We start from the raw sequence: 24,331 nt of genomic DNA, 5'->3' as shown, positions 1-24,331 counted from the left end.
TATCCAATTAACGTAAATTGGTTTGTTGGTCTCTTGTTGAGATTTCGAAAACTTGCAGCCATATGTCAAACAAGTTAAGTCACTATAAAGTCATTGTTCCAACTGCTTACAGGTTTTTTCTGTGCCGAGTCGTCTCTTCCGATCTGATTTGATCTTTGTCCAAATATTTTCTGGCTACGTACTGACCCTTCAATAATATCCAAAGCCATTGATCTTTAAACACTTAATAGTATTTATACTAAATTAAATTATGTTATATTTTAAACACAGTTTAACTGAACTGGATACAGTCAATTTATATCAAAACCTACGTTTAATATTAAATAGGCAACATTCGTTTTTAAATCGCATTAGCCTAGAAATAATCGATTATTCAATCTTCTCTTGAAGGCACCGTAGATCCGTAGATCTCTTTCACAAAATTCAATTAAATTTACTTGACTTTTATTTAGGCTGCTGTGATTATCAAGAATCGAATATTCGCATATTTATCTAAAGTTGAGGTGTTAGCATGTTGAAAATATTACGGAAAGCACTTTTGTATTTTAAAATCCAGAAATTCCAATGAGCGATTGACACTAATAACTATATAGCTACTTTCTCCGTTAATTTCGAAAATTTTTACTACTTATGTTATTTTATCCATTCAACAACTTATTAGAAATAACTTAAGACAAATATGTCCAATTTTTCGATCTCTGGTACAAAAAATATTGTAAAACCGACTTTGACCAAATTGTAATATCAACTATCTCCATCTAATACATTATTTAAATTCATAGACTTAATGTTATTCAACGTAATGTCTATAGATTTCTAAAGCCATTTCTAAAGCCTGGAGTAAGTCCAGTGTTGCAAGATTCTAAACTGATACAAATCTATTTAAACGTGAAAAGGATTTCCGCTAAAATTTCGTTTCCGCCAACGTCGTCTAGAAATTATGTCCTCGGCATTCGTAAGCTTAATCGTGCATATTTTTTTGAAATAAATAATCGGCTTGTTTTTGATATTCATCTATGGAGGATAAAATTCGAAACTTTAATTGATATCTGGAATAATTTTTTTAGTAGATGTTTTCATTTCAAACTCAATTTCTTGATAGTTGTAGGGATGGTAAAGGGCAAAATTTATTTCTGTTGAGATGCAATAAAACGCGAGACTTTATTGCTTTCCGGTGTCAGTCTTGTGTGACTGAAATTACCAAGTTAATTAGACTAATATTTTGTTCTTAAAGTTGGAAGTGGACCAAAGAGGTGCTTAGGGTTTTAAATATAAAAACTATGGTTTTCTATTAATTAAACATCTATGTTATCGCTTTATGGTACATATGAAAGTTAATCCCCATTTCCCGTAGTAACGCCAAAATTTGAGTACGACTGTACTTAATATTTTGAAGAAGGTTTTTTAAGAATTAAATTAAGAAAATTGCACAGAATATGAAAATTTTGAAAAATCATATTTGCTTCGTCGGTATTGAATTTATTTAAAATTTGTATCCTTAATGAGAAAACTAGAAGATACTCCACTAGAACCATGGCCAGTTTAATATTGCTTTTATCACCACAAACTATATAATTAAAAATAATTTATCGGAAGCTAAAGACGTTCACAAAGTCTTGTATAATAGATCTAGTGTATAATTTCCTTCTAAGTACGTTAAGTAACATAAGTTTTAACTTACATTATTACCTAATCACCTTCTGGTTGAGCTACGTCGACGTAACTAAACAGGAAACGTGAGGATACGTGTTATATTTAGCTTTTCACCATAAAACAGTATCCTTATAATATAAACAAACATTTACTGGAGCATTTTTCATTATGTATTCTGAAAATATTTTGATAATAAATTGTCAAAAAAATTATTATTTGACGTTTAAAAGCTTTTATATATTTCACTGCTACAACAGGAATATGACAAAAAAAGAAAAGGGGATAACGTCATGTCAATCAATTTTATTTAGTAAAAAGATTACATATATCTATCTTTTATAATTATTCTTTTCACTAGAACGACTCCGGAATGTTATTATAGACTTTATGTTTAGGAAATAGTTAACGATATTTTTTGTTAAGAAAGATATAAAAATATAGCAAATTATAGGCATTACAGAGAAATATGAAACAAAACTACATATATTATAATGACATACATTTTCCTAGTCATTATGTGTTTTCTATATGTCAGAAGCTATCTCTTAGTTCGTGATAATCTTAATTAAATCAATATATCATTTATAACTATGAGTATGTTATAAATGATATACTGATTTGAGTGCGTAAAATTTATTCTGACATTAAATAAGAATGGATTAGCCAGGCTGCATAATTTCCAATACTTTAAGAGGCTCTATTCAGACCTCGCCAACGTCAAAAGTAGACCTTTCTTCTGTACCGCTTTCAATGGATACAAGCAGACCATCATTGGAAACTATAATAACTGAATAAATGGTAGAAAGTTGGTGAAATTAACGGTTAAATGAATATTCAAACTATAGAAGTTAAAGTAAAATTAAAAAAAAAATATATAAATAATAGTAGAAGTCTATTGCTTTAAACTTCGGTCAGAAGTTACTCGTTGCCCTAACAGGCTTTGTATTGTTAAAACAAACTTTCTTGTCTCAGTTCGAATAATATTAAAAATGAAATGTATTTCAGTGTAGTTACTTAGTGTATTAATATAATGTCTTAATAAAAGACAAAAATTGCTTATAAAATAACGTGAATCTATTTTCATTGTACTATCGTTTGGTGCAGGATATTATTTATTTCAATTAATTTGTGATACGTCTTTTTTGGTTTTATTCACGATCATTTATTTGATAGCAACAACGGTTTAAATTTAGTACGTGGTTTGGAGGATAGAAGAAATGTGTTGTTATATGCAAGTTTTGCATGTTTACGCTCCGTATGATTCTTCCTCGTGTGTTAGCAAAAATATAAAATAAACAATTAGAATTTCCCGACCTGTTCTCGAGCTTCGAACTTGGCAATGCAATCAGTGACTAATTTTTATTCATTTAAATATATAACATAACAGTTTCTATGCAATAAGTAATCTAGTACGATAGCGGATTGACTTCTTCAAGTACATGCTCAGCAAAATCTATATATATACATTTCGTTATCACAACTTCCAAAAAGGAAATGTCAAATGATATGAAAAATACACACGTACACATTAAACAAAAGTTATAAATCTAACAAGAATAATTATGCATATAATCAAAATGTTTTTATTTAATACAAATCACAATTGAAAAGAATTTGTTAAGTGTGGTTGTTTTATTCCGTATGGTTTATAATTTATAAATAAATCGTAAAGTGAATATACAACTCCTTCCATCAGTTACTTATCACTACATTTTTAACGCACAAACGTCCTTGAGTAACGTTGAAGAATAATTGATAACTGTAACCTATGACCCTGTTCCAGATTATAAAAGCAACTAGTAAACTTAACCTCCTTTCTTATCCGACAACGGCCGACAGAACATGTCCAACATGCAGCATTGTCATGTACCTTTCTTATGTCTCATATATAATGTGAGTCACAAGTTGAAAAATATGTAGTAATTTATTAAAACCACATTACTTATGGATAATATTTTTGTTTAAATATTTCCTATCTATATAAATAAAACTAAAATGGCAATTTTTTTCATATTTAATTTGAGACGACAAAGGTTGTTAGGAAAGAGTCAATATGAAGTCCGCTAGGACAGCTAGTTTAATAATTATTCAATTTAATAATGTATAACAAAAGATATACATAAATTTATTATAACTAAAAATGGTACAATGGTGCAACTCTAGGCAATGTTTAAGGCAAGCACAGACAATAATAATAAGAATATTAGAAATATTAATCAACCTAAAGTCATCGTTAGTTAGTTAGTAAGTTAGTAATCTTTACAGGGGGTTTTATGATATCATTTTATGACCACCAACATCGCAAACATTAAATAATTATTAGAGTCATATAAAATATGTAGTCGACCACGGGGTACATAAGAATAAGAATAGAAAAATAAATAATTCAGGAATCATCCCAAAAAAAGTTTATAGGGTTTGTAAAAATATCCTGTTACTAGACTTATAAGAGAATTATGGTTATTTAAGTAAAAGTTCTAGAGGCAAATATCCAAACTCAACAAAATGTCCATCGGCTTCGGATTGTCCGAACGCGATAAGTTTAAAAAATAACGCTGACTTTCCTTTACGGACGACTTAAAAGCTTTTTCTGTTTATCTGAGATAACAAAGAAGCCCCATAAAATACTTGCCTTTATCTTATATCTAACTTAATAAATAATGGATCTATGACCATTTTAAGTTGGCCACGTCGACCTTTACAGTCAGGTAGAGGAATGCGGTGTCCGAAATCAAGTCTTGCGCCGACTTCTTAGAAGCGACAGATCAAGTTTCCTTTGACGCTCCTGTGGCTTTTTAACACTTTTTTTTACAACCTGCAGCTTTTTAATTTTAATTATCTTGACTTTTGTAATACAGTGTCGTGGGATTCGAAGGTACGATGTTCAAAATTAATATACAATTACACAATAATTTTTCGTAAGCTTTTTAATGGTTTGAATCGACGCTACACTCTGGAGTTTATGTATTTATACGATCAATTATCTTTTTTATTGTCAAACACTTCGTGAAAGTTAATTATATTCATACCATTTCTTAATTTTCTAGTTGATTAGTTAAGAATGTCTACAGAACGATTGATTTTAGGTGTAAAATCTTTAAAGGATTGAATATGTATTCATTTGCAAATAAAAAACACCAGTTCAATTTATCCAAAAATTGATGGCTTCAGAAATAATAAATTACCTAAAGGCAATATAGTAAGAAAAAGTGTTGCCAAATATGGATTGTTTCATATTAAAATAGATTTTTGTTTACTATCTGTCCTTGCAGACTGCACTTGCATAAGTTATTAGCATGTCGCATACCAATAGGAAAAATTAATTAATGTAACCTATTTCAGATTGATCACTTTATAAAGAATGAGTGGAAATAGGTACAAAAGCTTTAAAGCTTTTTTCTGACAAATTACATCTACATTACTACACCGTTTCAGATAAAGAAACAATTGAGATACATATTTTATTTTCCGATGAGTAACTAGTGATATCTTCTTACGAATAATTCGATTTAGTTCGTATGCCATATGTGTAAGTTCAAAAGTAAACAAATTTTTTTATTGGTGTGTGTCTGCTATTGAATTTCACTGGCATTCTTTAGTTGTTGTTTGATTATACCTTCGCTACACGAAACCTGTTTTTCGTTTCTCTTGCGTTTAAAATACAAACAGACGTTGCTTTTGTGTAAAAGCTATTTCTATCTGTTATGGAAATATTGTTAAAGAATTTACAAAAAAAAATGATTACTACTTTTTACTAACTGGAGTTCTTTGGATAATTAATAGTATTTACCAATATTAGGAAAAATCAGAGAAGAACAACATAAGGAGATCCGTAGACGAATAAAAGTAATATCCCAGGGGATCGGCAAATTAAGTGGCAGCGGGCTGACCACAAAGAGCGCAGAACATTTGGCCGATCGTGCCTTCAGGATCTGAAATGGAGAAGGTTTACCGATAAGGTTGACAGATAACCTTGTTAAGGTCATCGGAAGACGCTAAATGCAGGCCGCTTCCTTCTTCAATCAATGAGGAAGGCCTGGGTCTAGCAATGGATGTACTACGGCTAAAATGACGATTACTATAAGCTTCTCCCATCATTGTCGAAGTTAACTACGTCATAACCATAGTTATGTACCAATCTAATTTATGTTTGTACGTTCTTACTTATAAGAAGAAATTAAAAAGAGGCGATCGTCTATCGACATGATCTCGAATGTTCTTAGTTTTTACAATGCTTAGATATAGAAATTTTAGGCCTCGGCTCTGTTTTTGCCTTTGAAAAGTAGTATAGAAGTATGACTGTTGAAAGTTGTTTGAAATTATTAACGATAACACACAGCCTGGGAGAATTATTACTATACAGGATAATTGGTTATTGATCTATAAATTGAAGTAACATATTTCAGAGTGACCACTTTATACAGAAAAGCGAGAATTGACACGTGAAATTAATAATAAATAAAGTGTAATTAGGTGTAAAAACAATAAGTTTTTTGATGATTATTTCAAATCTTTGTACAGCACTATATCGTGAAGGTCCTAGTTAGTAACATCTCAATGTAAACATCTAACTCGGACCGCACTTTATTGATTATTCCAAATATTTACTATGGTAATCTTTCGTTGTAAGAGGCCGTATAGCATATACACGCTTGCAGCTATATAGCAGCCGTACGCAAAAATAACAGCGTCCGGTTTAAAGGGCAGCAGATAGTGAAATCACGCAAGGTGAGTGTCATAAATGTGAGATGATCTTATGGCACAAGGTGAACGTGATCATGTCGCGGGGTGCGGGATCGTTTATTATGAAACTTTAATTTCTGGCACTATATTGTTATGTAAATTGATCATATTACAGACCAAATGAAGTTGCTGACGTCATAATGTTATATAGTTGCATTAAATAGAAACTCTTCTGCTATCGACAGCCGTTTGGACCAAAAGATTATAAGTTGTGAACATTAGCCGATGAACGCGACACGGGTAGGCCCACCAGTAGATGAACCGACAATATAGTCAAGGTCGCGGGAAGACACTGGATGCAGACAACACATGATGATCGTAGCTATCTTTAGGCTATGCCTTGCTGTTCGAGTCTATCAGTTAGTATGATGATGATGATGATGAAATATAAAAACAATTCTCGGTGTTGTTTTAATATTATGATGTCGTAAATTGTCGTTAATCTGATAGTCAATGATACATTGCGTGTTTCTACTAAGAATTAAATAGTTTTAAATTTTGCGAACTCTTTAAATTAATATTTGCAAAGAGGTTTAGGTTAGGTTAGCAAGCACCTTTAGCGCTCGGCAACTTTAAGCCCAGTTTAGCCTGTAAATACAGTCAATAGGCGTTAATGTGTTAACGAGAAAAAATTATTTCGATACATACTTGTAAGCGTAAATGAACAAAAGAATGCCACACAATTATGTTAGATTTGCCAAAAGATAATGTAAATAAAGTTAACGGAACCCATCCATTTTTGTGTGTGGTGAAACTACGTGTACGGGGACAGTGGAGCGATACCCATTTGTGTCGGCACTACCGCGCACTAATCTACAGCACTGAACAGTCCAACAGTTTAAGTTTGAACCCACGTTTTCATTGAAATATTTAGAAAGCTTTTGATAAATAAAATATCTGCTTTGGTATAAATTTATGGATGTAACACACGAAACATAAAGTAATTAATAAATTTGTAGTAAACCACAATTAAAATAATTATAATCTGGTATATAGAATTCTATTAGCTATTTATTTTCTTAAAGCTATTTTTGTTAGTAATTTTGTAAGTTAAAAATGGCCAAAAATTCAGTTTATAACGGTATAATTAAGACATTTCATGCATAGCTTGAATTATTATTTGTTAAATAAAAATGAAAGTTGACATCGCCAGGTGCGAACATGTTTTCGATAGTGTGTGGTACATCCTCGAAAATATTTTTGTTATGTTTATATGGTAATGGTGGAGGACTAGCTAACATACGGATAAATATTCGTAAGCAAGTTATCAAGGGCGATAATCACTAAATTATGTTTGTATTTGTTTTACTGTTGACCTCGATTAATACGCAAAGGGCCAACTGCATGCAAATATTTGATTACGTGATATAAACCTGCTTCGCAGCTTTCTTTCAGAAGCTTGTTAATTAATTTTTTTATATTAAATTTTTTTTTCATCCTCGTTATAAAGTTTTTAAGTTTGCTTCAATACTAAGTTTTTACAAATTTCAATAAAATTCAAATGACACCGTGACGGCACAGTCTTACGGTTTCGCTTTTGCTTTTATGGTTTTGAGGCTTGGGCTAAATAAGCAAAGCATATACTTATTTAGTAACTCACTCATTTTTATTTAACATCAACTACATCTTAGCTTAATGATGACTAATAAAATTGTAACCAATGATTAGATTCTCAGAATATAGTCACCGGTGTCAAATTGATGGCCATAATTTTATTTCTTAAAAGATAATCTTTAGGATATATATTTTTCTCATGTATTTTTTTATTGTGATCTCAAAGTTGAATATATAATGCTTACAAATAAATAAACAGCGGTAATATATTGCTTATTAAATAGTGATGTGAACTGATCTCAAAATGCGAATCATTTAAGATAATATTTATAACAATCGTTGGGCGTATAAACAAAGGATGTATAAAAACCAATCTCAGTACGTCCTGCGTCACTTAATCTGCCATATGGCAATTATGATGTTATTAACGACTTCGCCAGACCACCCTATGGCTAGATTAGAGATTACAGCTCGGCTCGAGTTACACCCAATTAAATAACAGACAATTTTTTATACAAAAATGGCAAGTCATTTGGAATACGTACTATATTTGCTTGTTTAGTTATGTAAGCAAGCAGTCACAGGTGTTGGACAATAGAAGCTTTACATAATAATAATTATAAGATAGTTATTTCTAACAGGGACGAGGAAACGATCGCACGAACCGTTATTTTTAAACTGGACATTGTTAGGGCGTCGTTTAAAACCAACAAGGCGCTAGTGATTTAGGAAGCTAAGATTTGAGTTATGAAATATTTTAAGACACTTAGTAAACACTATGACATAAAGAATCGCGAGCGAAAAATACTGTAAATATGAAATAAATCTGTAAAAACAAAGGCACGGATGCCCATATCTGTGTAGTGTAGAATAAAAATTATAACACATTAGGAAAGTACTGGTCGGTATTTAAACAATACTAACTATTGCTACAGAATTATCAAACCGTAAATTTAAAGCCTTATTTATTAAAACGATAATTTAAAATGATAATAAAGCTTGGAATGGCCATCACAAACCCGCAAGCGCAGTATAGGACGTCCACCGATAAAGTGGATAAATGACCTTTTTAAGGTCGCCGGAAGACGCTGGATACAGGCTGCTTCAAACCGGTCTTATTGGCAATCTAAGGTGGAAACCCGTGTAATTCCGGTCGTTCTACGACTGCAATGATTATGAAAGGTTGGAAATTAAGTGCTCTAACGTTTAATGAAGTTTGTGAAAGTCGTCACAAAATAGAAACCCGACAGTTCTTGCTGTAGGCTCTTCTTACATCACGTTAAGAATCCTTGTAGCTTTACTATAAGCTAAGGTATGTGTATGGGATTAAACCAATTTGATATTAGTAGTTCCTCGGTATCGTAAATTCGAATCGTAGCCGAATTTTAGTATTTTTTTAACATGCGCAAGTGGTCACTATAATTAATTAAAAATTTAAAATAAAGTAAATAAATGAACAAATACTACCATGGCCGGGTAGACACTACTGCGGTCGTATATCTGAACACAATACAGAGCAAATACAGATTGAACTCTACGTGACTCAAAGTTTTTTGCGTAGATGTGATGGTATGCATAATACTCGATTATGAAATCCGTGTAGTAGTCTGGATAGTATGGAGAATAGTTATTTATTACCGATATTATATCAAATATTAACTTTAATCAAGATTAGTCTTTATTTGTTTTGAATATGTACCAAGCTTTCTCTCATTTTAGCTTTATTTGCAAGTATATACCGTCCCAAACAAAATTTTCTTAACGCATTGTAATGAATGAATATTTAATTTTTGTTTTGTTACATATTAAGTTGGACATGTCTGTATATTATATAATTAAAAAACAAGTGTATTGTTACAGCATAACAAACTTTTTTTGAACTACACCTAGCAAGAAGGTTTCATATTACAGAATGAGTCGTAAAGAGAGAAAAATACGAAATATAATGTTATACTGTACAGAATAAAAATATATGTTGGTTCTTCGCAAATCTGAGACCAGGAAGTAGATTTTATTTGACTAAAATGTAATCCATCATAAATTAAATAAAGAATTTTTTTTTAATAATTGGAATTATAGAATGTGTCAAACACAATTGTATTCTCTCACACCCAGTACGGTACAGGAGTCTGCAGTATGTACTCGCACCTAATATGAAGTGACACATTCCTCAATTGAGCTGTGACGCGACGAGATCACAAATTGGCGCCAATTTGTGTCTCCGGCTGAGTCACGTTCAGGCGTACTGTTTCATAAGTACACATATATACAAGTGCCTACATCGCAGGCAATCTTATCAATTATGTCACACTTCAATTTATTTCAACATTTCTATGTTTTATTTCTCTGCCATATATACTGTAATAAAGTAAATATTAAATTTTCATATTTTATTCGTGTAAGCAGATTTTTTAAAATGTTGTCTGTATGCACGGGGCTAATATAATTTTATTGCCTGGTATAAACAGAGTGACGACGTGCTAACCAACTGCAATGAGCTTGCTATAGGGTTGTCTTGAATTTAGATTTTAAGCGGATTTTTTTAACTTATATTTAAAACTCTATATCTTTGTTGTGAGGTAATTGTGTCTTTTCTTTGATATTGTGATATAGATTTATTTATTCATGTCAGCTGAAAGACGCAATGCAGCCTCTTCCCAAAATCGCTACAATGATCGTACATTTATGACGTTTGTTATATAAAAAACAATATAAAATATATAATTTCCTAAAACTTAGTACTTAAATAAACTGTTAATTTTTTTAAATTTGCCCAACTTTAAAAACAGTCTCGATAATAGGTAACCCTAGCTCAACGCCATAAAAAGGTCGTCCTTGCTGTGCGGATAATTGGGAGAGCTGATGTAATTTAGCTCTTCCCTGCGGTTGGCCTGCGGGAACAGAGGAAACGTGGAATTACACTTATATACAAGTTCATGGCTGTATAGCTGGAAGCCGTGTTACTAAAATAGCTGGCAACGTTTTCCCACAATTGTTACAGATAACTTTGCGGAATTGTAGCTTTAATTTTGTGTTACATACGCTTCACATTATGATAATAATTACAGTATTCTGTTTGGTCTCACGTTTTATAAACCATTGGAATATTAGCAACAACACTACTAAGGAAATAAATATTAAAACAGTACTGACGGTCGCTTTCCGGTATATCCTATAATTATTATTTATACATATTATTTTTTTTCCAGGATTTTAATACTTACATAAAAATTGTGACGCGCTATAAATACGAGAAATTCCGTAAGATATCTTAGATCTACATTTCCTAGTTTTCATTCTAAATTATATGTATATTATTAAATGATATAACATACTTTTAACTAACCAAAATTTAATGTGACTTAATCTCTTTATGAGAGTTACCAGTTTTAAGTTGATCGAAATGTATGAAACTTGGTTTGTCGTCTCATTAGCAGAATTGATATCATATATATATATCAACCGTTAAATTTCATTAAAAATGATGACACTATTGAATTTTTGGCCGACTTTTCAACAGATTAACATTGCGAGCCGGTGGTAGCGGATTGACTACACTGACTCTTTTTTAATGTTAAAAATAGTTAACGATTCAACAGTGCCTACTTGAATTTTGAATTTGCTGACATAAAATTGGGACTTACAATTTGCGTTTTCAGATTTACACAGACACAAATGGCACTCGAGAAATTTCTGTAGATAAGATTTTGTCTGTAATATTATAATCTATATCTACAGATATTACCGACCACAAAACTATCAATATAAGATAAATGGTATTCTCTGCTTTGAACGGAACGTTTATGACCGCATTATCCCACACACGCCAGTGTTACTTACAGATTATGACATAATACCAACTTATGACCAATTTATAGGATAGATAGTTTTAAAATATAGCTTTCTCAAAATCTACTCTTTTCTATTATTATTTTGATACTAAAAGGTCTTAATAACAATTTTTTTTTTAATTATTTTAGTACTTTGTCGTTTCCGGGACCTTCTAGCAGTAGTCGAATCATATGCTGAGCAAACGTGCTGGTTGAACCTGAAAAAAACTTTTTCTAATAACAAAAATTTTCTTTTATTTTAAACATTTGTGGACATCATGAGTAAAAATCTGCAAGAATTCAATAAAATAGAAATTTAAATCAAATTGAACACCTCTCTAGTAAGTTCCTTCAATTCAAAAAATCTACGAGAGATCCAAAAGCGTCCTCAGACGACAAGTCTGAGAAGATTCCATAACAAATTCAGACAGGTTTTTTTTGTTATCACTTTCTCAAATGTCCTTAACGTTAAACTGATAATCCTGTAACAAAAACAAAATTATTAGACATTAAAATAATATATTTTTACTAGTTTTACGTTTATGCATGTTAATTTTAAGTTGCAAAAATGTTACGAGGCCAGTGATGGGTCAGCGCAGGGAATTCTGTGAAAGTTCCTCGAAGCTTTAGCAATAAAAATTGAACATTGTGGAAGTTTTAGGTACTAGTTCGACATAACATGACATTGAAGCCGTTGGTGCGAGATTGCGAAATAATTAGACCCACATATATAAAGAGATATAACAATATTCAAATGTTTACACTAACTCTACTTTAATATTGTTCCTTACGCGATAATTTCTGAGCTTTGTCTATTATATATCCACGGGTAAAGCTGACGCGGTTGACTTTGATTCGATTTACGGTAATATCACCTACACATGACAATGTAAAATGTTGTAACCGTAAAATATGTTTGATACCATTTTTTACATCATAACTCGGAGTAAAGGACACACTATACATCTGCCTTTTTCTAAGATTGATGTAATTGGACGTTAACGTCCACCAACTACGACTGAACTGATTAATTATCTAGTTTTTTAGTCAATAATTTATTTTTATGTCGACAGTATGAAAGATTCTAATATTTATTTTTCTTCTACAGGATGTGGTGGACAATCACCGGTAACTTTGGAAATATTCTTCCGATCGATTGGACAAAGTCGTTCTCGAGAAAAATGCATATCCCCACCCTAAATCTAAGTGACAAAAAGGTAAGTAATATCAAAAACATTTTGTTCTGACGATATAAATTAGTATAGAAAAAAAAACCATCGTGTAGCTTTAAACTTATATTTGTAATAGCTTAATTTAGAGTGCCTGTGCATGTGTCCCAATTACTTGTTTTAACCCTCCTCGTAAAACTCCTCCTCTTTTTCTCCAATACTACGAGTACAAATGTCCGAAAGTGCTATCAAATACAGTACTAATACCAACATTTTTTCCGAATCTATACAGCATTTTCATTGAGATTTTTTTTAAGTATAATTCTGTCCTAAACCCCAGCTGTCTACTGGAACATATTACTGAGATATTTATGTCCCAAGCCTCACTCATACTGGCATTTGTACTATTCATTTTTAACCAAATTTTTCCTTTGCGATCGTACCGTGTTGTGCTTTCGTAACTTTATGTTATTATTGTTTATTAACATCTGTAGATACCTATTTAGATAAGTAGCTAAAAGTATACAAAATATCATCATTATTATAATTCCTGCCCTTAGCGGATTGCATTCCGTCTCTTCCGACGACCTTATCAGTGGTTCACAAAATATAAATAATTTTACAGTGGGTAAAAACACTTTCGTTCAGTAATGAAACTTGAACATAAGTTAGACCGAAAAATATGCTTATTTGTACTATTACATTATTTTTATTAACTAATTGTTGTTAATTTAAAAAAATATAAAAAATCTTTAAATAATTAAAAATACATACACACGTATTTGGTGTAGAAATAACACTGACTTCAAGTTGCAATTATACCACTTTCATCCTGAATAACCTTCAAAATGAACATCATGAACCACATTTTTCAGTGATTCATAATCGCTGTGCCATTTAGCTTAACAGATTAAACATTTAAACATCAATTAGGCGCGTGTGAGGTCACACAATATTGTTTTAGCGTCCGTCGTGTTATCTAATATACATATTTGATTATTCACTACACCCAAAGGCGTGACGTTGTGTGTTCCTATTCATAGAATAAGATTGTTGAACAATTTTGTAATGTTATTTAAACATCTTGTACTAAATTACCTATTAGCAATTTTTAATGACAATTGTCGACATTTTGCAATATTATAAATACATCATTTGTAAATACATATAAACAAGAAGAAACTGCATGAAAACTAGCTTTAGTGTAAACAGACCGCAAAAAGTTTAAAAGAATGTTTCGGGGCACAATAGTTCTTGTACCGAAACCATTCAAAATAGATCAAAATATTTTTGTCTCTGTTATAAAATATTTAAGATATGATGCACGTAGTTTTATTGAAAGACGTGATAATGTATGGAGATTAACGTGTCAGCCAAGCAGCAAGTCCAGGTTTTCACAAATATCCCTCTAATACCATAGACATAGTCTCCCATTCCTATAAAACAAGCCTAGACTGGCGTAAAAGCCATTGATCATAGTTGTAAAGAAAGGGGTTTAAACAAAACCGCCCTCAGCGCTCTTCCGTCTCCAACCCCAGCGAAACTGCTAGGCAAGTAACGCAAAAGGTAATAGATGATAACAAGTGTTTACGATTTAGTCTTTGCTAAAGCTAATTCACGAAACAGATCTCATGTTACTTAATGTTGCGTATAATATATTTAAGTATAAAATTATTATTCTGTGTAAAATTCGAGATTCAAATATTTATTTTGATAAAATAACATCATTATGCATGTTTCCCGGTACACGTGTCCGACACAAAACTTATACTTGTGTATCATTCAAAGAAATAATAAGGAATTGATATAGCGCACGATTATTACGAGACACAAGCAGTTCACTTATGATAACTTCAGTAGCCAAGTACTGCAACACACTGTATATGTTTTCGACAAAACAAACTATTTAGTTTGCATCTAAAGAATGCAAAAGTACCATAACATATACTTAGCGTTGAATAAAAGAAAACAAAAAAATATATTAGGTAATCTTTAGTGTGGTACAGGTCTTTGTGATGAGTTTCGTCACGCCTCGTATGTCACTTTAAACACTTGACACCAAATTAATGTGAATAAGCGTTTTAACACACCGCCCGTTTCATAGAATGACGCCGTCAGCTTCTATACACATATTTCTCGTATGAAATATACAGTCGCTTCGGTTTTGTTTCATGTAACAAGATACAATCTATAAACAAAGATGGCGGTTAAAAGGTTTGCTTTGTGGGAAACTATCATATTATTCTCTTCGAATAGGTTGTTATTTATTGTCAGTATGTATATATATTTCTTTCTATTCCTCAGAAACAGTTTATAATTTGTTATCGAAAAGTAGTAGTTATTTGGAAAATAAAAATATTGTCTTTTTGATCTTAGAGTGTGATGACTCCTGACGACGACATCCATAGTTCGGAGGATGAAGCTGTGGCATCAGATTTGGACATGCACGCCCTTATTTTGGGCGGCCTGCATCAAGACCACGAGTGCCCTGTTAAGACCGCTGACGAGGTTTGTTTTATCTTTACAATAAAATGACAACGTAACCCGCTTTTATTTACTTATAATTGAACCTCAAGAATTGATGAGTCAAGTACAGTGCATACTCCAGTTATCTATCATAAGCAGGTTTTATCATAACTGAGCACTTACTACGTATTAATCTTCATCGGTATATCATACTTTTCGTATAATACATGACTTGAAAAAACATGACCAAAGTATGACGTCCTTATTCTCTCAAAATCTCATCAAAGCATTTACTTCAACGACTTTTGCGTTCTTGGAATTTAGTTTGTCTTGAGATAATTGCAGAAAGGTAACAATGACCAAAAAGTTCTGACTTTTTTAAGTTTTTGTGAAAATTTATGACGGCTCTTCGTTAGTTCTTCTTTTTTAATTAATTCCCTGCACAACTGAGCAGTAGCCTTTTACAAAACTACCCGCGTTAAACGATAGGCCAAAGCAATCGACTACTTTCGCCATCTATCGGCGCCATCCGAAGTTATAAAATTCCCATGTATATGTTAGATTAAGTTTGTTTTTTGTTTGTTCTACTTCTAAATCCCTTGGATTCAATAAAAGTACTTTTCCAAATAATTTTTAATTACGTAATAAAAAAACACTTGTGTCTACCAAATGGGTACAAAAGCCCTTTCCGTCATTTATAAATCAATCGGCCCTTTTCAACACCTTAGAATTGGAATGCTAATCACAAGTTAACACAACAATAACACCGTGACAACCCACGATCTTCTCGACAGTTCCTTTTCACCTAAGAAGCAGCCTAAAAGCTTAGCGTTTCCAAATCTCTTGAAATAATTAAAGCCAGAACCATCACAGCCGAGGTTTCTAAGAGCGCCTTCGGCCTTCCGTCGTTGTTAAGGCCAGCATTCAACTCTGCCATTTCGAAATTCAGTAAGGTTGTAAATGAAAAAAAATGTATGTGATGAAAATAAACAACGATTTACATCTGTCTAACTTGTCAATTTGCCTAAAATTTGGCAAAATATTTTCAGGTCATTCAAGAGATCGACGACATGATGCAAGAAACGCCGTCCTCTGAGGGTGACATCTTGGAGTACAACGAAGCGCTGGAGAAGGGCAAGGAGGTCTTGAACTCCCCGCTTTATGAAGATAGTAAGTATAACTAAATAGAAAAAAGTAATTTCATGATCATCATTTCAGCCGTAGGACGTTTACTGCTACGTATATCCATGGCCACCCCATGCTACTACTCTATATAACTTTAAGGCCTCAGTGGCCATCTATTCTGCACAGATGGTAGGACCTCGGCTTGGACTGTCATCTCATATACTATAAAAATATTAGAAGTCATCATTATCATTTTTTTTATTTATTATAAGATCAAACAATTGATGAACGATAAAAATAAACCACACTTCACGCAACATTACTTGCGACAGATGGAAAAACGCCTTAGTTCAATTAATCCTGTATACATTATATCTTTGCATTTCTGCGCAAGTGCAGAATTACTTGATTGATTTACATTAACATTTTATGCGGTCGCCCTGGAAATAGGTTAATCGATCGATGTAACAATTAAGTGTACGTCAGACTTCTACAGCAATAAAGTCCAGTAATAACCTTTGTGTTCCTGGAATTTAATTTGCAGGAAATTGACTTGGTCTTAAATTTTCCGTATAAGATACTGAATATTTTTATTGTACCGACCATCTTTTGTTTTTGTCAATTATCGCGAATCTCGTAAAAATTCGCACAACGGTGTTAAATGGTTTCTTTCGATCTAGTTTTTTGATAAGAAACCAGATTTCGGTCAGGTGAGATTAGATGCGGTATCTTTATGGAATGTTTCGGAATCAATAATTAGGTTTTTATCATTCATGATATACAGTATTTTCCAGCGAGAGTTAATACTTAATAACGTGGTGGTTAAACTAACGTGTTCTCAGACAATGATGGAAAGCGCATTGGAATAGACATATTGCGTCAACCCAAATAATATTTTAAAAAATTACTGTAAATATATTAAACAGAAAATTAAATGTTCTAAATACGTAGCTGCATGTAAATTCATCTTTAACTTTCTTTGCAATTGCTGACGATCCATCTATTTCATTTGATGAAAAAAATTGACAACAAGCGCGCTCTATTCACTCCGTCCGGCTAATTAAAGTTTAATAAAATTTTGTTTTTTAATTCTGACTTCTCACCTATATCGTATTTATCTGTGAAATGTGAACATTTTAAATAATAAACACATATTCTATCAGCTTACAATTGTTCTTTAATTTTAGTATGAAATTGTAAACAAAATTTGTAATAACAGCCAACCCAAGAACATAAAAAAAATGTTTTGTCTCACGGTAATTTACCATAAGCCAGTTTATACAGACCTTACGGTCGTAAACTTCTGTCACATACGTAAATAGACACAGAGATTAAACGATTACTGGGGCCATGTTAAGACCTTTAATGGGACAAGCGTTGAGTGAAGCAAGGCAAAAACTAAATCAAAGTGGTTCACTTGTACGCGACAACGGATCCGGCACCCATTTATGGCGCTGAATGTCTATTAACCAAGACTAGTTGATAAAACTTGAGTCGAACTTCGCAATTTAACCGTAAACCTACGATTATCTCTGCGACTTATGTAAGCTAGTCTTTACTACAGGTTCTACAGGGTTTTAACCCACATTATGTAATACGCTGTCTACTATTTCCCGAGACAAGTTTACGTACGAGATTTAAAATCAGCACATTTCTTAAACATCTTCAACTGAACTTGTGTCTTTTTTAGACTAAAACAACTTATTGAAATGACTTTTCGTTACTTACGTAAATAAGCTGTGGTAAAATAAAAAAAAATTACATGTAAGAGAATAGTAGTGTTTTAAAAAGCTTTACCAAGTTTAAGCGACTATTTTGTCTTGCCGCTAGTGAATCGTAATTTATACTGACAATAAGACCTGTAAGTAAGCTTCTAACTCTCAAAAATTATTTTTTAATAATGAAAAGCTTTTACAACGCGTTCATATATGTATGTCATATTTAAACTTCGTGGGAACGCATTACTCTAGAGTTCTCGGTAATTTTATCTAAAAGTGTTAAGAACAGCGTAACTAGTACAGTAGAAAGAAACTACAAAACTGCACATAAATGATGTACACCGTGGTTCTTTTTGCTATCTACTGAATCAGAAAATTGTAATTCATAAAAAGTTAACAAAGGTGATGCTAAAATGTTAACAGTGAAAATGTTTTCACTGAATTGGCATACTGCAACAGTTTATATTGGTTTTAAACCGTATGACCTTCAAATCAAGTTCTTTGCAAGGGTAATGCAATTAGCCCTTGGCAGTTGCGATTAATTTAAGTAATATTTGGACGAATTTGTATAAGTCCTAAAGGTTAACCAAACTTCACCGGAGACGCAACATATCGACATTATAATTGCGATAAACCTTCAAAAGTTTTTTAAAAAAAGAGGTATCGTTGGTAATAAAACATCGTTAAATAATTTATTGGTAAATTTATTATATTAATCTGAACAAATTTTAATTGGGAACTTTCTATTAGCCGGCCCCAAGCAAAAAAATATGTAACATGAATATAATAATGCCAAATAATGTTTTAGTCAAACTTTTCTTACAATCGTACAGGTATGCTTTTAGACCTCTGTTGTCTATTTACTGGAGTAATTAAAAAAAAGTACATTTTCGTATTTTTATTAGCCCTGTAATGTTTTTAAAAAATGATAGTTTTATTAACCCTAAATTTAAAAGATGCCGTCTTGCTAGTTAGCTAATATTTAAAAAAAAGAATGATGTATATTCTAAACAAAACCATTTTCCAAAAATAATGCATAATTACCTATTCTATGTGACTTGCACACGGCCTATGGTTAAATTAATAACGGTTAAGTTAATAATAAATATGTTTAAATTCAATGTAAAACATCTTAAAAGACAAAGCTAATAAAAATAAGTTTGTAAAATAACAAAAAAAATCCTAAATATAATTTATTCCGCCATATTGCAAGCTAGCAATTGACAGACGCGTTCAAATTTATAATCGGAACAGTTTTTACTGCGCAAATTTCATAGAAGACACCTCGCTCGTAACACTTTCATTCTTGTTTACATTTTTTATTCTCAGGTCGTTCACCTTCTCATTGGATTTGCGAGAGATGATCTATTGTACCGTGTACAAAGTATGCAGAAACTTCGACACGCTCACTGTTTGTTGCTCTATCGATTAATGTAAACACTATTCTTTACCGACTGGAAAATATTTTTATATGCATACTTAATTATAATTTATTGCACATTTCATGAATATGAAAGTATCTTTTTATATTGTTACCATAATTTGCAAGTTTTAAAATTTACATTTATGTTTTATAAATGTATATATTTCAATCGACATTCTAATTTTAAAAACTATATTTTTTAGAATGTAAAAGTGGATTGTTTTATGATTTACAGTTAAAAAGTTGCTAGAGTCCTAGTCTGTGCTAAAATATGTTTAACCTTATTTACATCTCAATGTCATTTTCATTTATTAGAAGTATGTAAGACGTATTATGACTGCCATTTACACTTTGAAAATTAGTAAAAAAAAAATGTTTCTAACCGCAAAACTTCGGTAATTAATTTTTTAATTAAAGCTTGAAAAAATTGAAAAATTCTGGAAATCAAAGTAAGGGTCTTGTCCCCTTTACGTTTTTACCCCTTTTACCCTTTACGTCCCCTTACGTTACGAATTAAAACACTTGTTCTTTATTGTCAAACATTTGATGTTAACCAAAACAAAAAAGGTGTGTTTTATTAATAATTTTGCTTCATAAATACGACAAAGTTAATAAACAAAACAATTATTCATAAAAACGTTTTATGTGTTTTTTCTGTTAGTAGTTAAAACCTCAGTTAAATAATTATTGACTGCAGCTAAATAAAAATTATGTGCTAAAAATAATATCACAGCTGTGATGATTCTTATTCAAATTTTTACCATGTGAATTGAAACGAAGTAGGAAACCTGGCTTTCAAAATGGAAAACCTCCTTATTCATGCTTACATTTGTTCGTTGCTCATTGAATTCGATATTTTTGAAATATTTAAGTAGTACGCATCACCAAAAGACATTTATGCTTATTGTACTTATACAGTATCCTGTACAAAAACATACTTGTACATATTTACCGCCAAAATATAGAACTATTTTAAGTTAATTATTTACTCTTTGCCGATAAAAAAATGTCTTGAATACGTAAACGAAAAACGTAAAATGTATTACGAAAAACGTAAAATGTATTAGTTGAATTATAAACAATAATATTTAATATAAAGTATATTTCACTTCTTAAAAACTTCCAGAACTTCGTCAGCTATCTCTTGCCCAACTGAACGAGATCTTCATGGAGCTGGAGGTGCTTATTAGGGAGTTCTCTGAAACGCTGATAGCTGAGCTTGCTCTCCGCGACGAGTTGGAGTACGATAAAGAGTTGAAAAATACGTTCATATCACTGCTGCTGGCCGTGCAGAACAAGCGCCGGCAGCACCACACGGAGAAGAAGAAGAGAACTGGCCCGGCCAAGATGCCCAATCTGAACGGAAACGCGGAGCCTAAGGTATGTGTTGTATGTTATCTATTTCTATACCATAATGACGATAGGAGCATTTATCTCTTAATTGAAATACTTATTTCTCAGCGTTCCATGGATTTAAAGTACGGGTGTCGGGTCCATCTCCTACACATAATTGATATATTTCTATTTGAATTACCAATGTCTTACAATATTTATCGCGAGAATGACAAAAAAGCGTAAAATTAAAATTTTATTTGCAAATTCTGTGCATCGATCATAGTCTAGTATGTTTCACCGCATTAACAAAAGCTTAACATTATATTATATATATCATTAGGGCTTTAAAATGAACTAAATATTTGACATTGGCATCGACAAGACAAGTGCATTACTACTTGGCATATGTTGATAACAGAAGGTAATATTGCACGTTGAGTTAACTAAACTTCTTTCATTACAGTACTTGACTACGGTGATTCCGTTCAATCGGGAAAACGGACCGCCTGACAACCAGTCGCTGCAAGTGCTTATCAAAAGTAAGTACTTTACGCTTAATATTATTTCATTCGTAGATTGTTGAGTGCTGGTCATTGGCCTCGCCCATAAAATAGGACAGATTGGAAGCGACCTGCCTCCAGCGTCTTTACAAGGTCAGGTCATCTGTCGGTAGACGTCCTAGTTTAAACTTAAGACACCTGCAGCGATCTGTTTTGTGCTATGCCTAGCCAATCGCTTCAACCTGCCAACCTCCTGGGTTATGCTGCTATTTTCATTTGTGTACGGATCACCTCATTGTTAATTCGAAAAAGGTCGGATTTTAATATGATGAGATTACGGGTAGATTTATTTGTAACTAAAACTTTTTTTAAAAAAATTTAAAAAAAGTATCTGTGATGTGATAACAGTTAATGTAAATGTCTTTTCATAATTAATATAATTATTATAATAAGTTGTTTGTAAGAAATTGCGAAAAAAATTACTTCTGTGATGTTATTACAGTACCTGGTGATAAATAGATAACAAAGCCGAAATAAGCCGATTGTCTCTTTCCAAAAGTCGATGTGCAATATTTATCGACGGGTACTGTATATAGGTTGTATTAAATCTTCTATTCGACGTAGATGGACAATTAAAAATTAAAAAAAAAAAATTCAAATAGTCATGGAAACGATCGTTGGTGTCTATGACGGGTACAACAAAGTTAGTATATTTATCAAAGAATCCTTATAAAATACCATTACAAAAATTGCAAACACTACGCCGATCAAGTAAAACATTTATCAATTTTTATTTTTATTACAGTATTAAAAGCAATAAACGAAGACAGCCCTACGGTGCCCACGCTGCTGACGGACTACATCCTGAAAGTCCTCTGTCCGACATAGATTGCAGACATCATCCGCTTATTCACATCTCGACGTTAGCACATTTTAAACTAAACATTCACAAACTGTTTTTATTACGAGATTAACATTACTCTAGTATCGCGAACATGAATGCATCGACTATTTGTTTATGAAGTGACGCAACTAATTTATCTATGAATGCAAGATGGCGTCATTGACGTTTTAAACTATAAAGTTTCGTGATCATATTTTATGGTGCTAACTCCCGAAAATATTTACGAAATATATAGAAATACAATATCAGAATATATCTTTTGGTAAAATAATACCAAATTCTGTATTACCCTAGACATATTTACCAATAAATACAACAGTTATTTGTTGGTGTCAAAAACAAGATTTATTTTAATTAAAAGCCAAGCAGTCAATTTAAGCGTTGCAATAACTTATAAAATTAATACATCCGATACAAATACTCTGCATTTGTATTCACGGTACCTAGGTGTCTACACGCCTTTTGCTATATTCAAATAAATGTTATCATACCCGCACCGTACCTTTCCCAGCTATGTTTATTTTTTGGTTAAAATTACCGTTGGAGTCGATATTGCCATTACTACTGTTATTTTTGTAATTTAATCAGTTTCTAACATTTTAAGTGAATCGAAACTTTAATTAATTTTTTGCATAAATGAACTGTGATATCGTATTATGGTAGTTTGTTAATTAATGCCTCTTTTTAGGTTTACATTATTTCATGTTTTCGTTTTGTAAACACTAAAATAATATTTATTTTTTAAGATCTAAGTATATTATATCCTTACCTGTCTATAAGTTTGGCGTTGAGTATTGTAAATAATAATTTAATAAAAAATTAAACCGGAATTGTCACTTCAGGGTTAAATTTTAGTGAAGTTTAATTATTATAGAGTAATTCCGAGGAGGGAGAAGCTTGTAAATAGTTTTAATGTCGGCTTCGTAGTTGTAGACCATTGTTTTATTTTTCACATGACCTTGTTATATTTTGTCACTTGTACCACCAGAATAACTTCTTCATATTCCAAACAGAAATATATCAAGGAGCCATGCGAATTTTTGTTTCCATTGCAACGGTAACATCGAACGATGTTTAAACTTAAGTATAGCCGCAATCGAAATTTAATTGAATCTACTTTTATAATTTTAAGTCATATTGTAGCATTTCACTAATCGTGGGCACTATAAATTAGAATTAGGTTAAAAAAAATATTTGTCTCTAGTCGTATTATTTCGTAGTCAAAAGATTTGTTTAACCTTTAAAAAAACTGGCGGCAAATGTTTTGAATAAGGAATAATAAATAAAAAAATAATTGCATGATATGTGTAAAGTTGCTGTTGTGATTTTGAAAATACGAATCGTAAATTTCCAAAAAAAATATATATAATATACATGTGAAAGCTTATGTCGCACATTTAAAAGTTTTTGTGTAGTAACACATCTATTTACTGTTTAATACTCGGAGCAGTCACGTCTAGATGTGAGATATCAAGTTTGTAAGTTTTATTAAGCGATTGATATTTATAAATAGTAGTGTCTGTGGGAGAGCGTCGCCTCTATGCATGGTCACTGTAGCATAATAGTTTGACAAGCTTCTTCGTGGACATCCGACTCAGAGAAATGGTACCTGGTCGAAATAAAAGAGCTTGAATCATAATATGTTTTATTTATCTTCCATAACCAACAAACTTAAACTTACCACCAAGAATCTGATACCACCAAAATAGCAATATATTCATTATCCTAATCATTTCAGCCGTATGGTGTATACTACGAGACAAAGGCGAGCCGGCATCATGTGTTTTTTTGACATTAAAAAGTTCATTTGCCTAGTTTCTGGTTTTTTTTTTTAAAAAACTTTGCAGTTAATAACTACTATATTAATTTATTTTCTTGGTCATCGGTTTGTTAAAATTAATGTGGTTTTAA

At 31.8% G+C, this 24,331-nt stretch overlaps 1 protein-coding gene across 1 annotated transcript in view; it reads left to right on the top strand.

The window, feature by feature from the left end:
• Positions 1 to 24,053, top strand: part of Unc-76 (fasciculation and elongation protein Unc-76) — a 61,922-nt gene extending 37,869 nt beyond the window's left edge. The window contains exons 2-7 of the mRNA XM_068772143.1: positions 12,889 to 12,997; positions 15,326 to 15,457; positions 16,465 to 16,585; positions 20,808 to 21,061; positions 21,480 to 21,555; positions 22,322 to 24,053. Of these exons, the coding sequence (XP_068628244.1) occupies positions 12,889 to 12,997; positions 15,326 to 15,457; positions 16,465 to 16,585; positions 20,808 to 21,061; positions 21,480 to 21,555; positions 22,322 to 22,404 (775 nt within the window). The 3' untranslated portion in view covers positions 22,405 to 24,053. The remainder of the gene's footprint in view (positions 1 to 12,888; positions 12,998 to 15,325; positions 15,458 to 16,464; positions 16,586 to 20,807; positions 21,062 to 21,479; positions 21,556 to 22,321) is intronic.
• The last annotated feature ends 278 nt before the right edge of the window (positions 24,054 to 24,331 follow it).

Source organism: Battus philenor, unplaced genomic scaffold (assembly GCF_028537555.1).
Source record: "Battus philenor isolate CCGP_79_NKW_IND1 unplaced genomic scaffold, ilBatPhil1.0.hap1 SCAF_11, whole genome shotgun sequence".
NCBI classification, from domain to species: Eukaryota; Metazoa; Arthropoda; class Insecta; order Lepidoptera; family Papilionidae; genus Battus; species Battus philenor.
The sequence above is the reverse complement of the archived record's forward strand: the minus strand, read 5'-3'. Positions and strand labels throughout refer to the sequence as shown.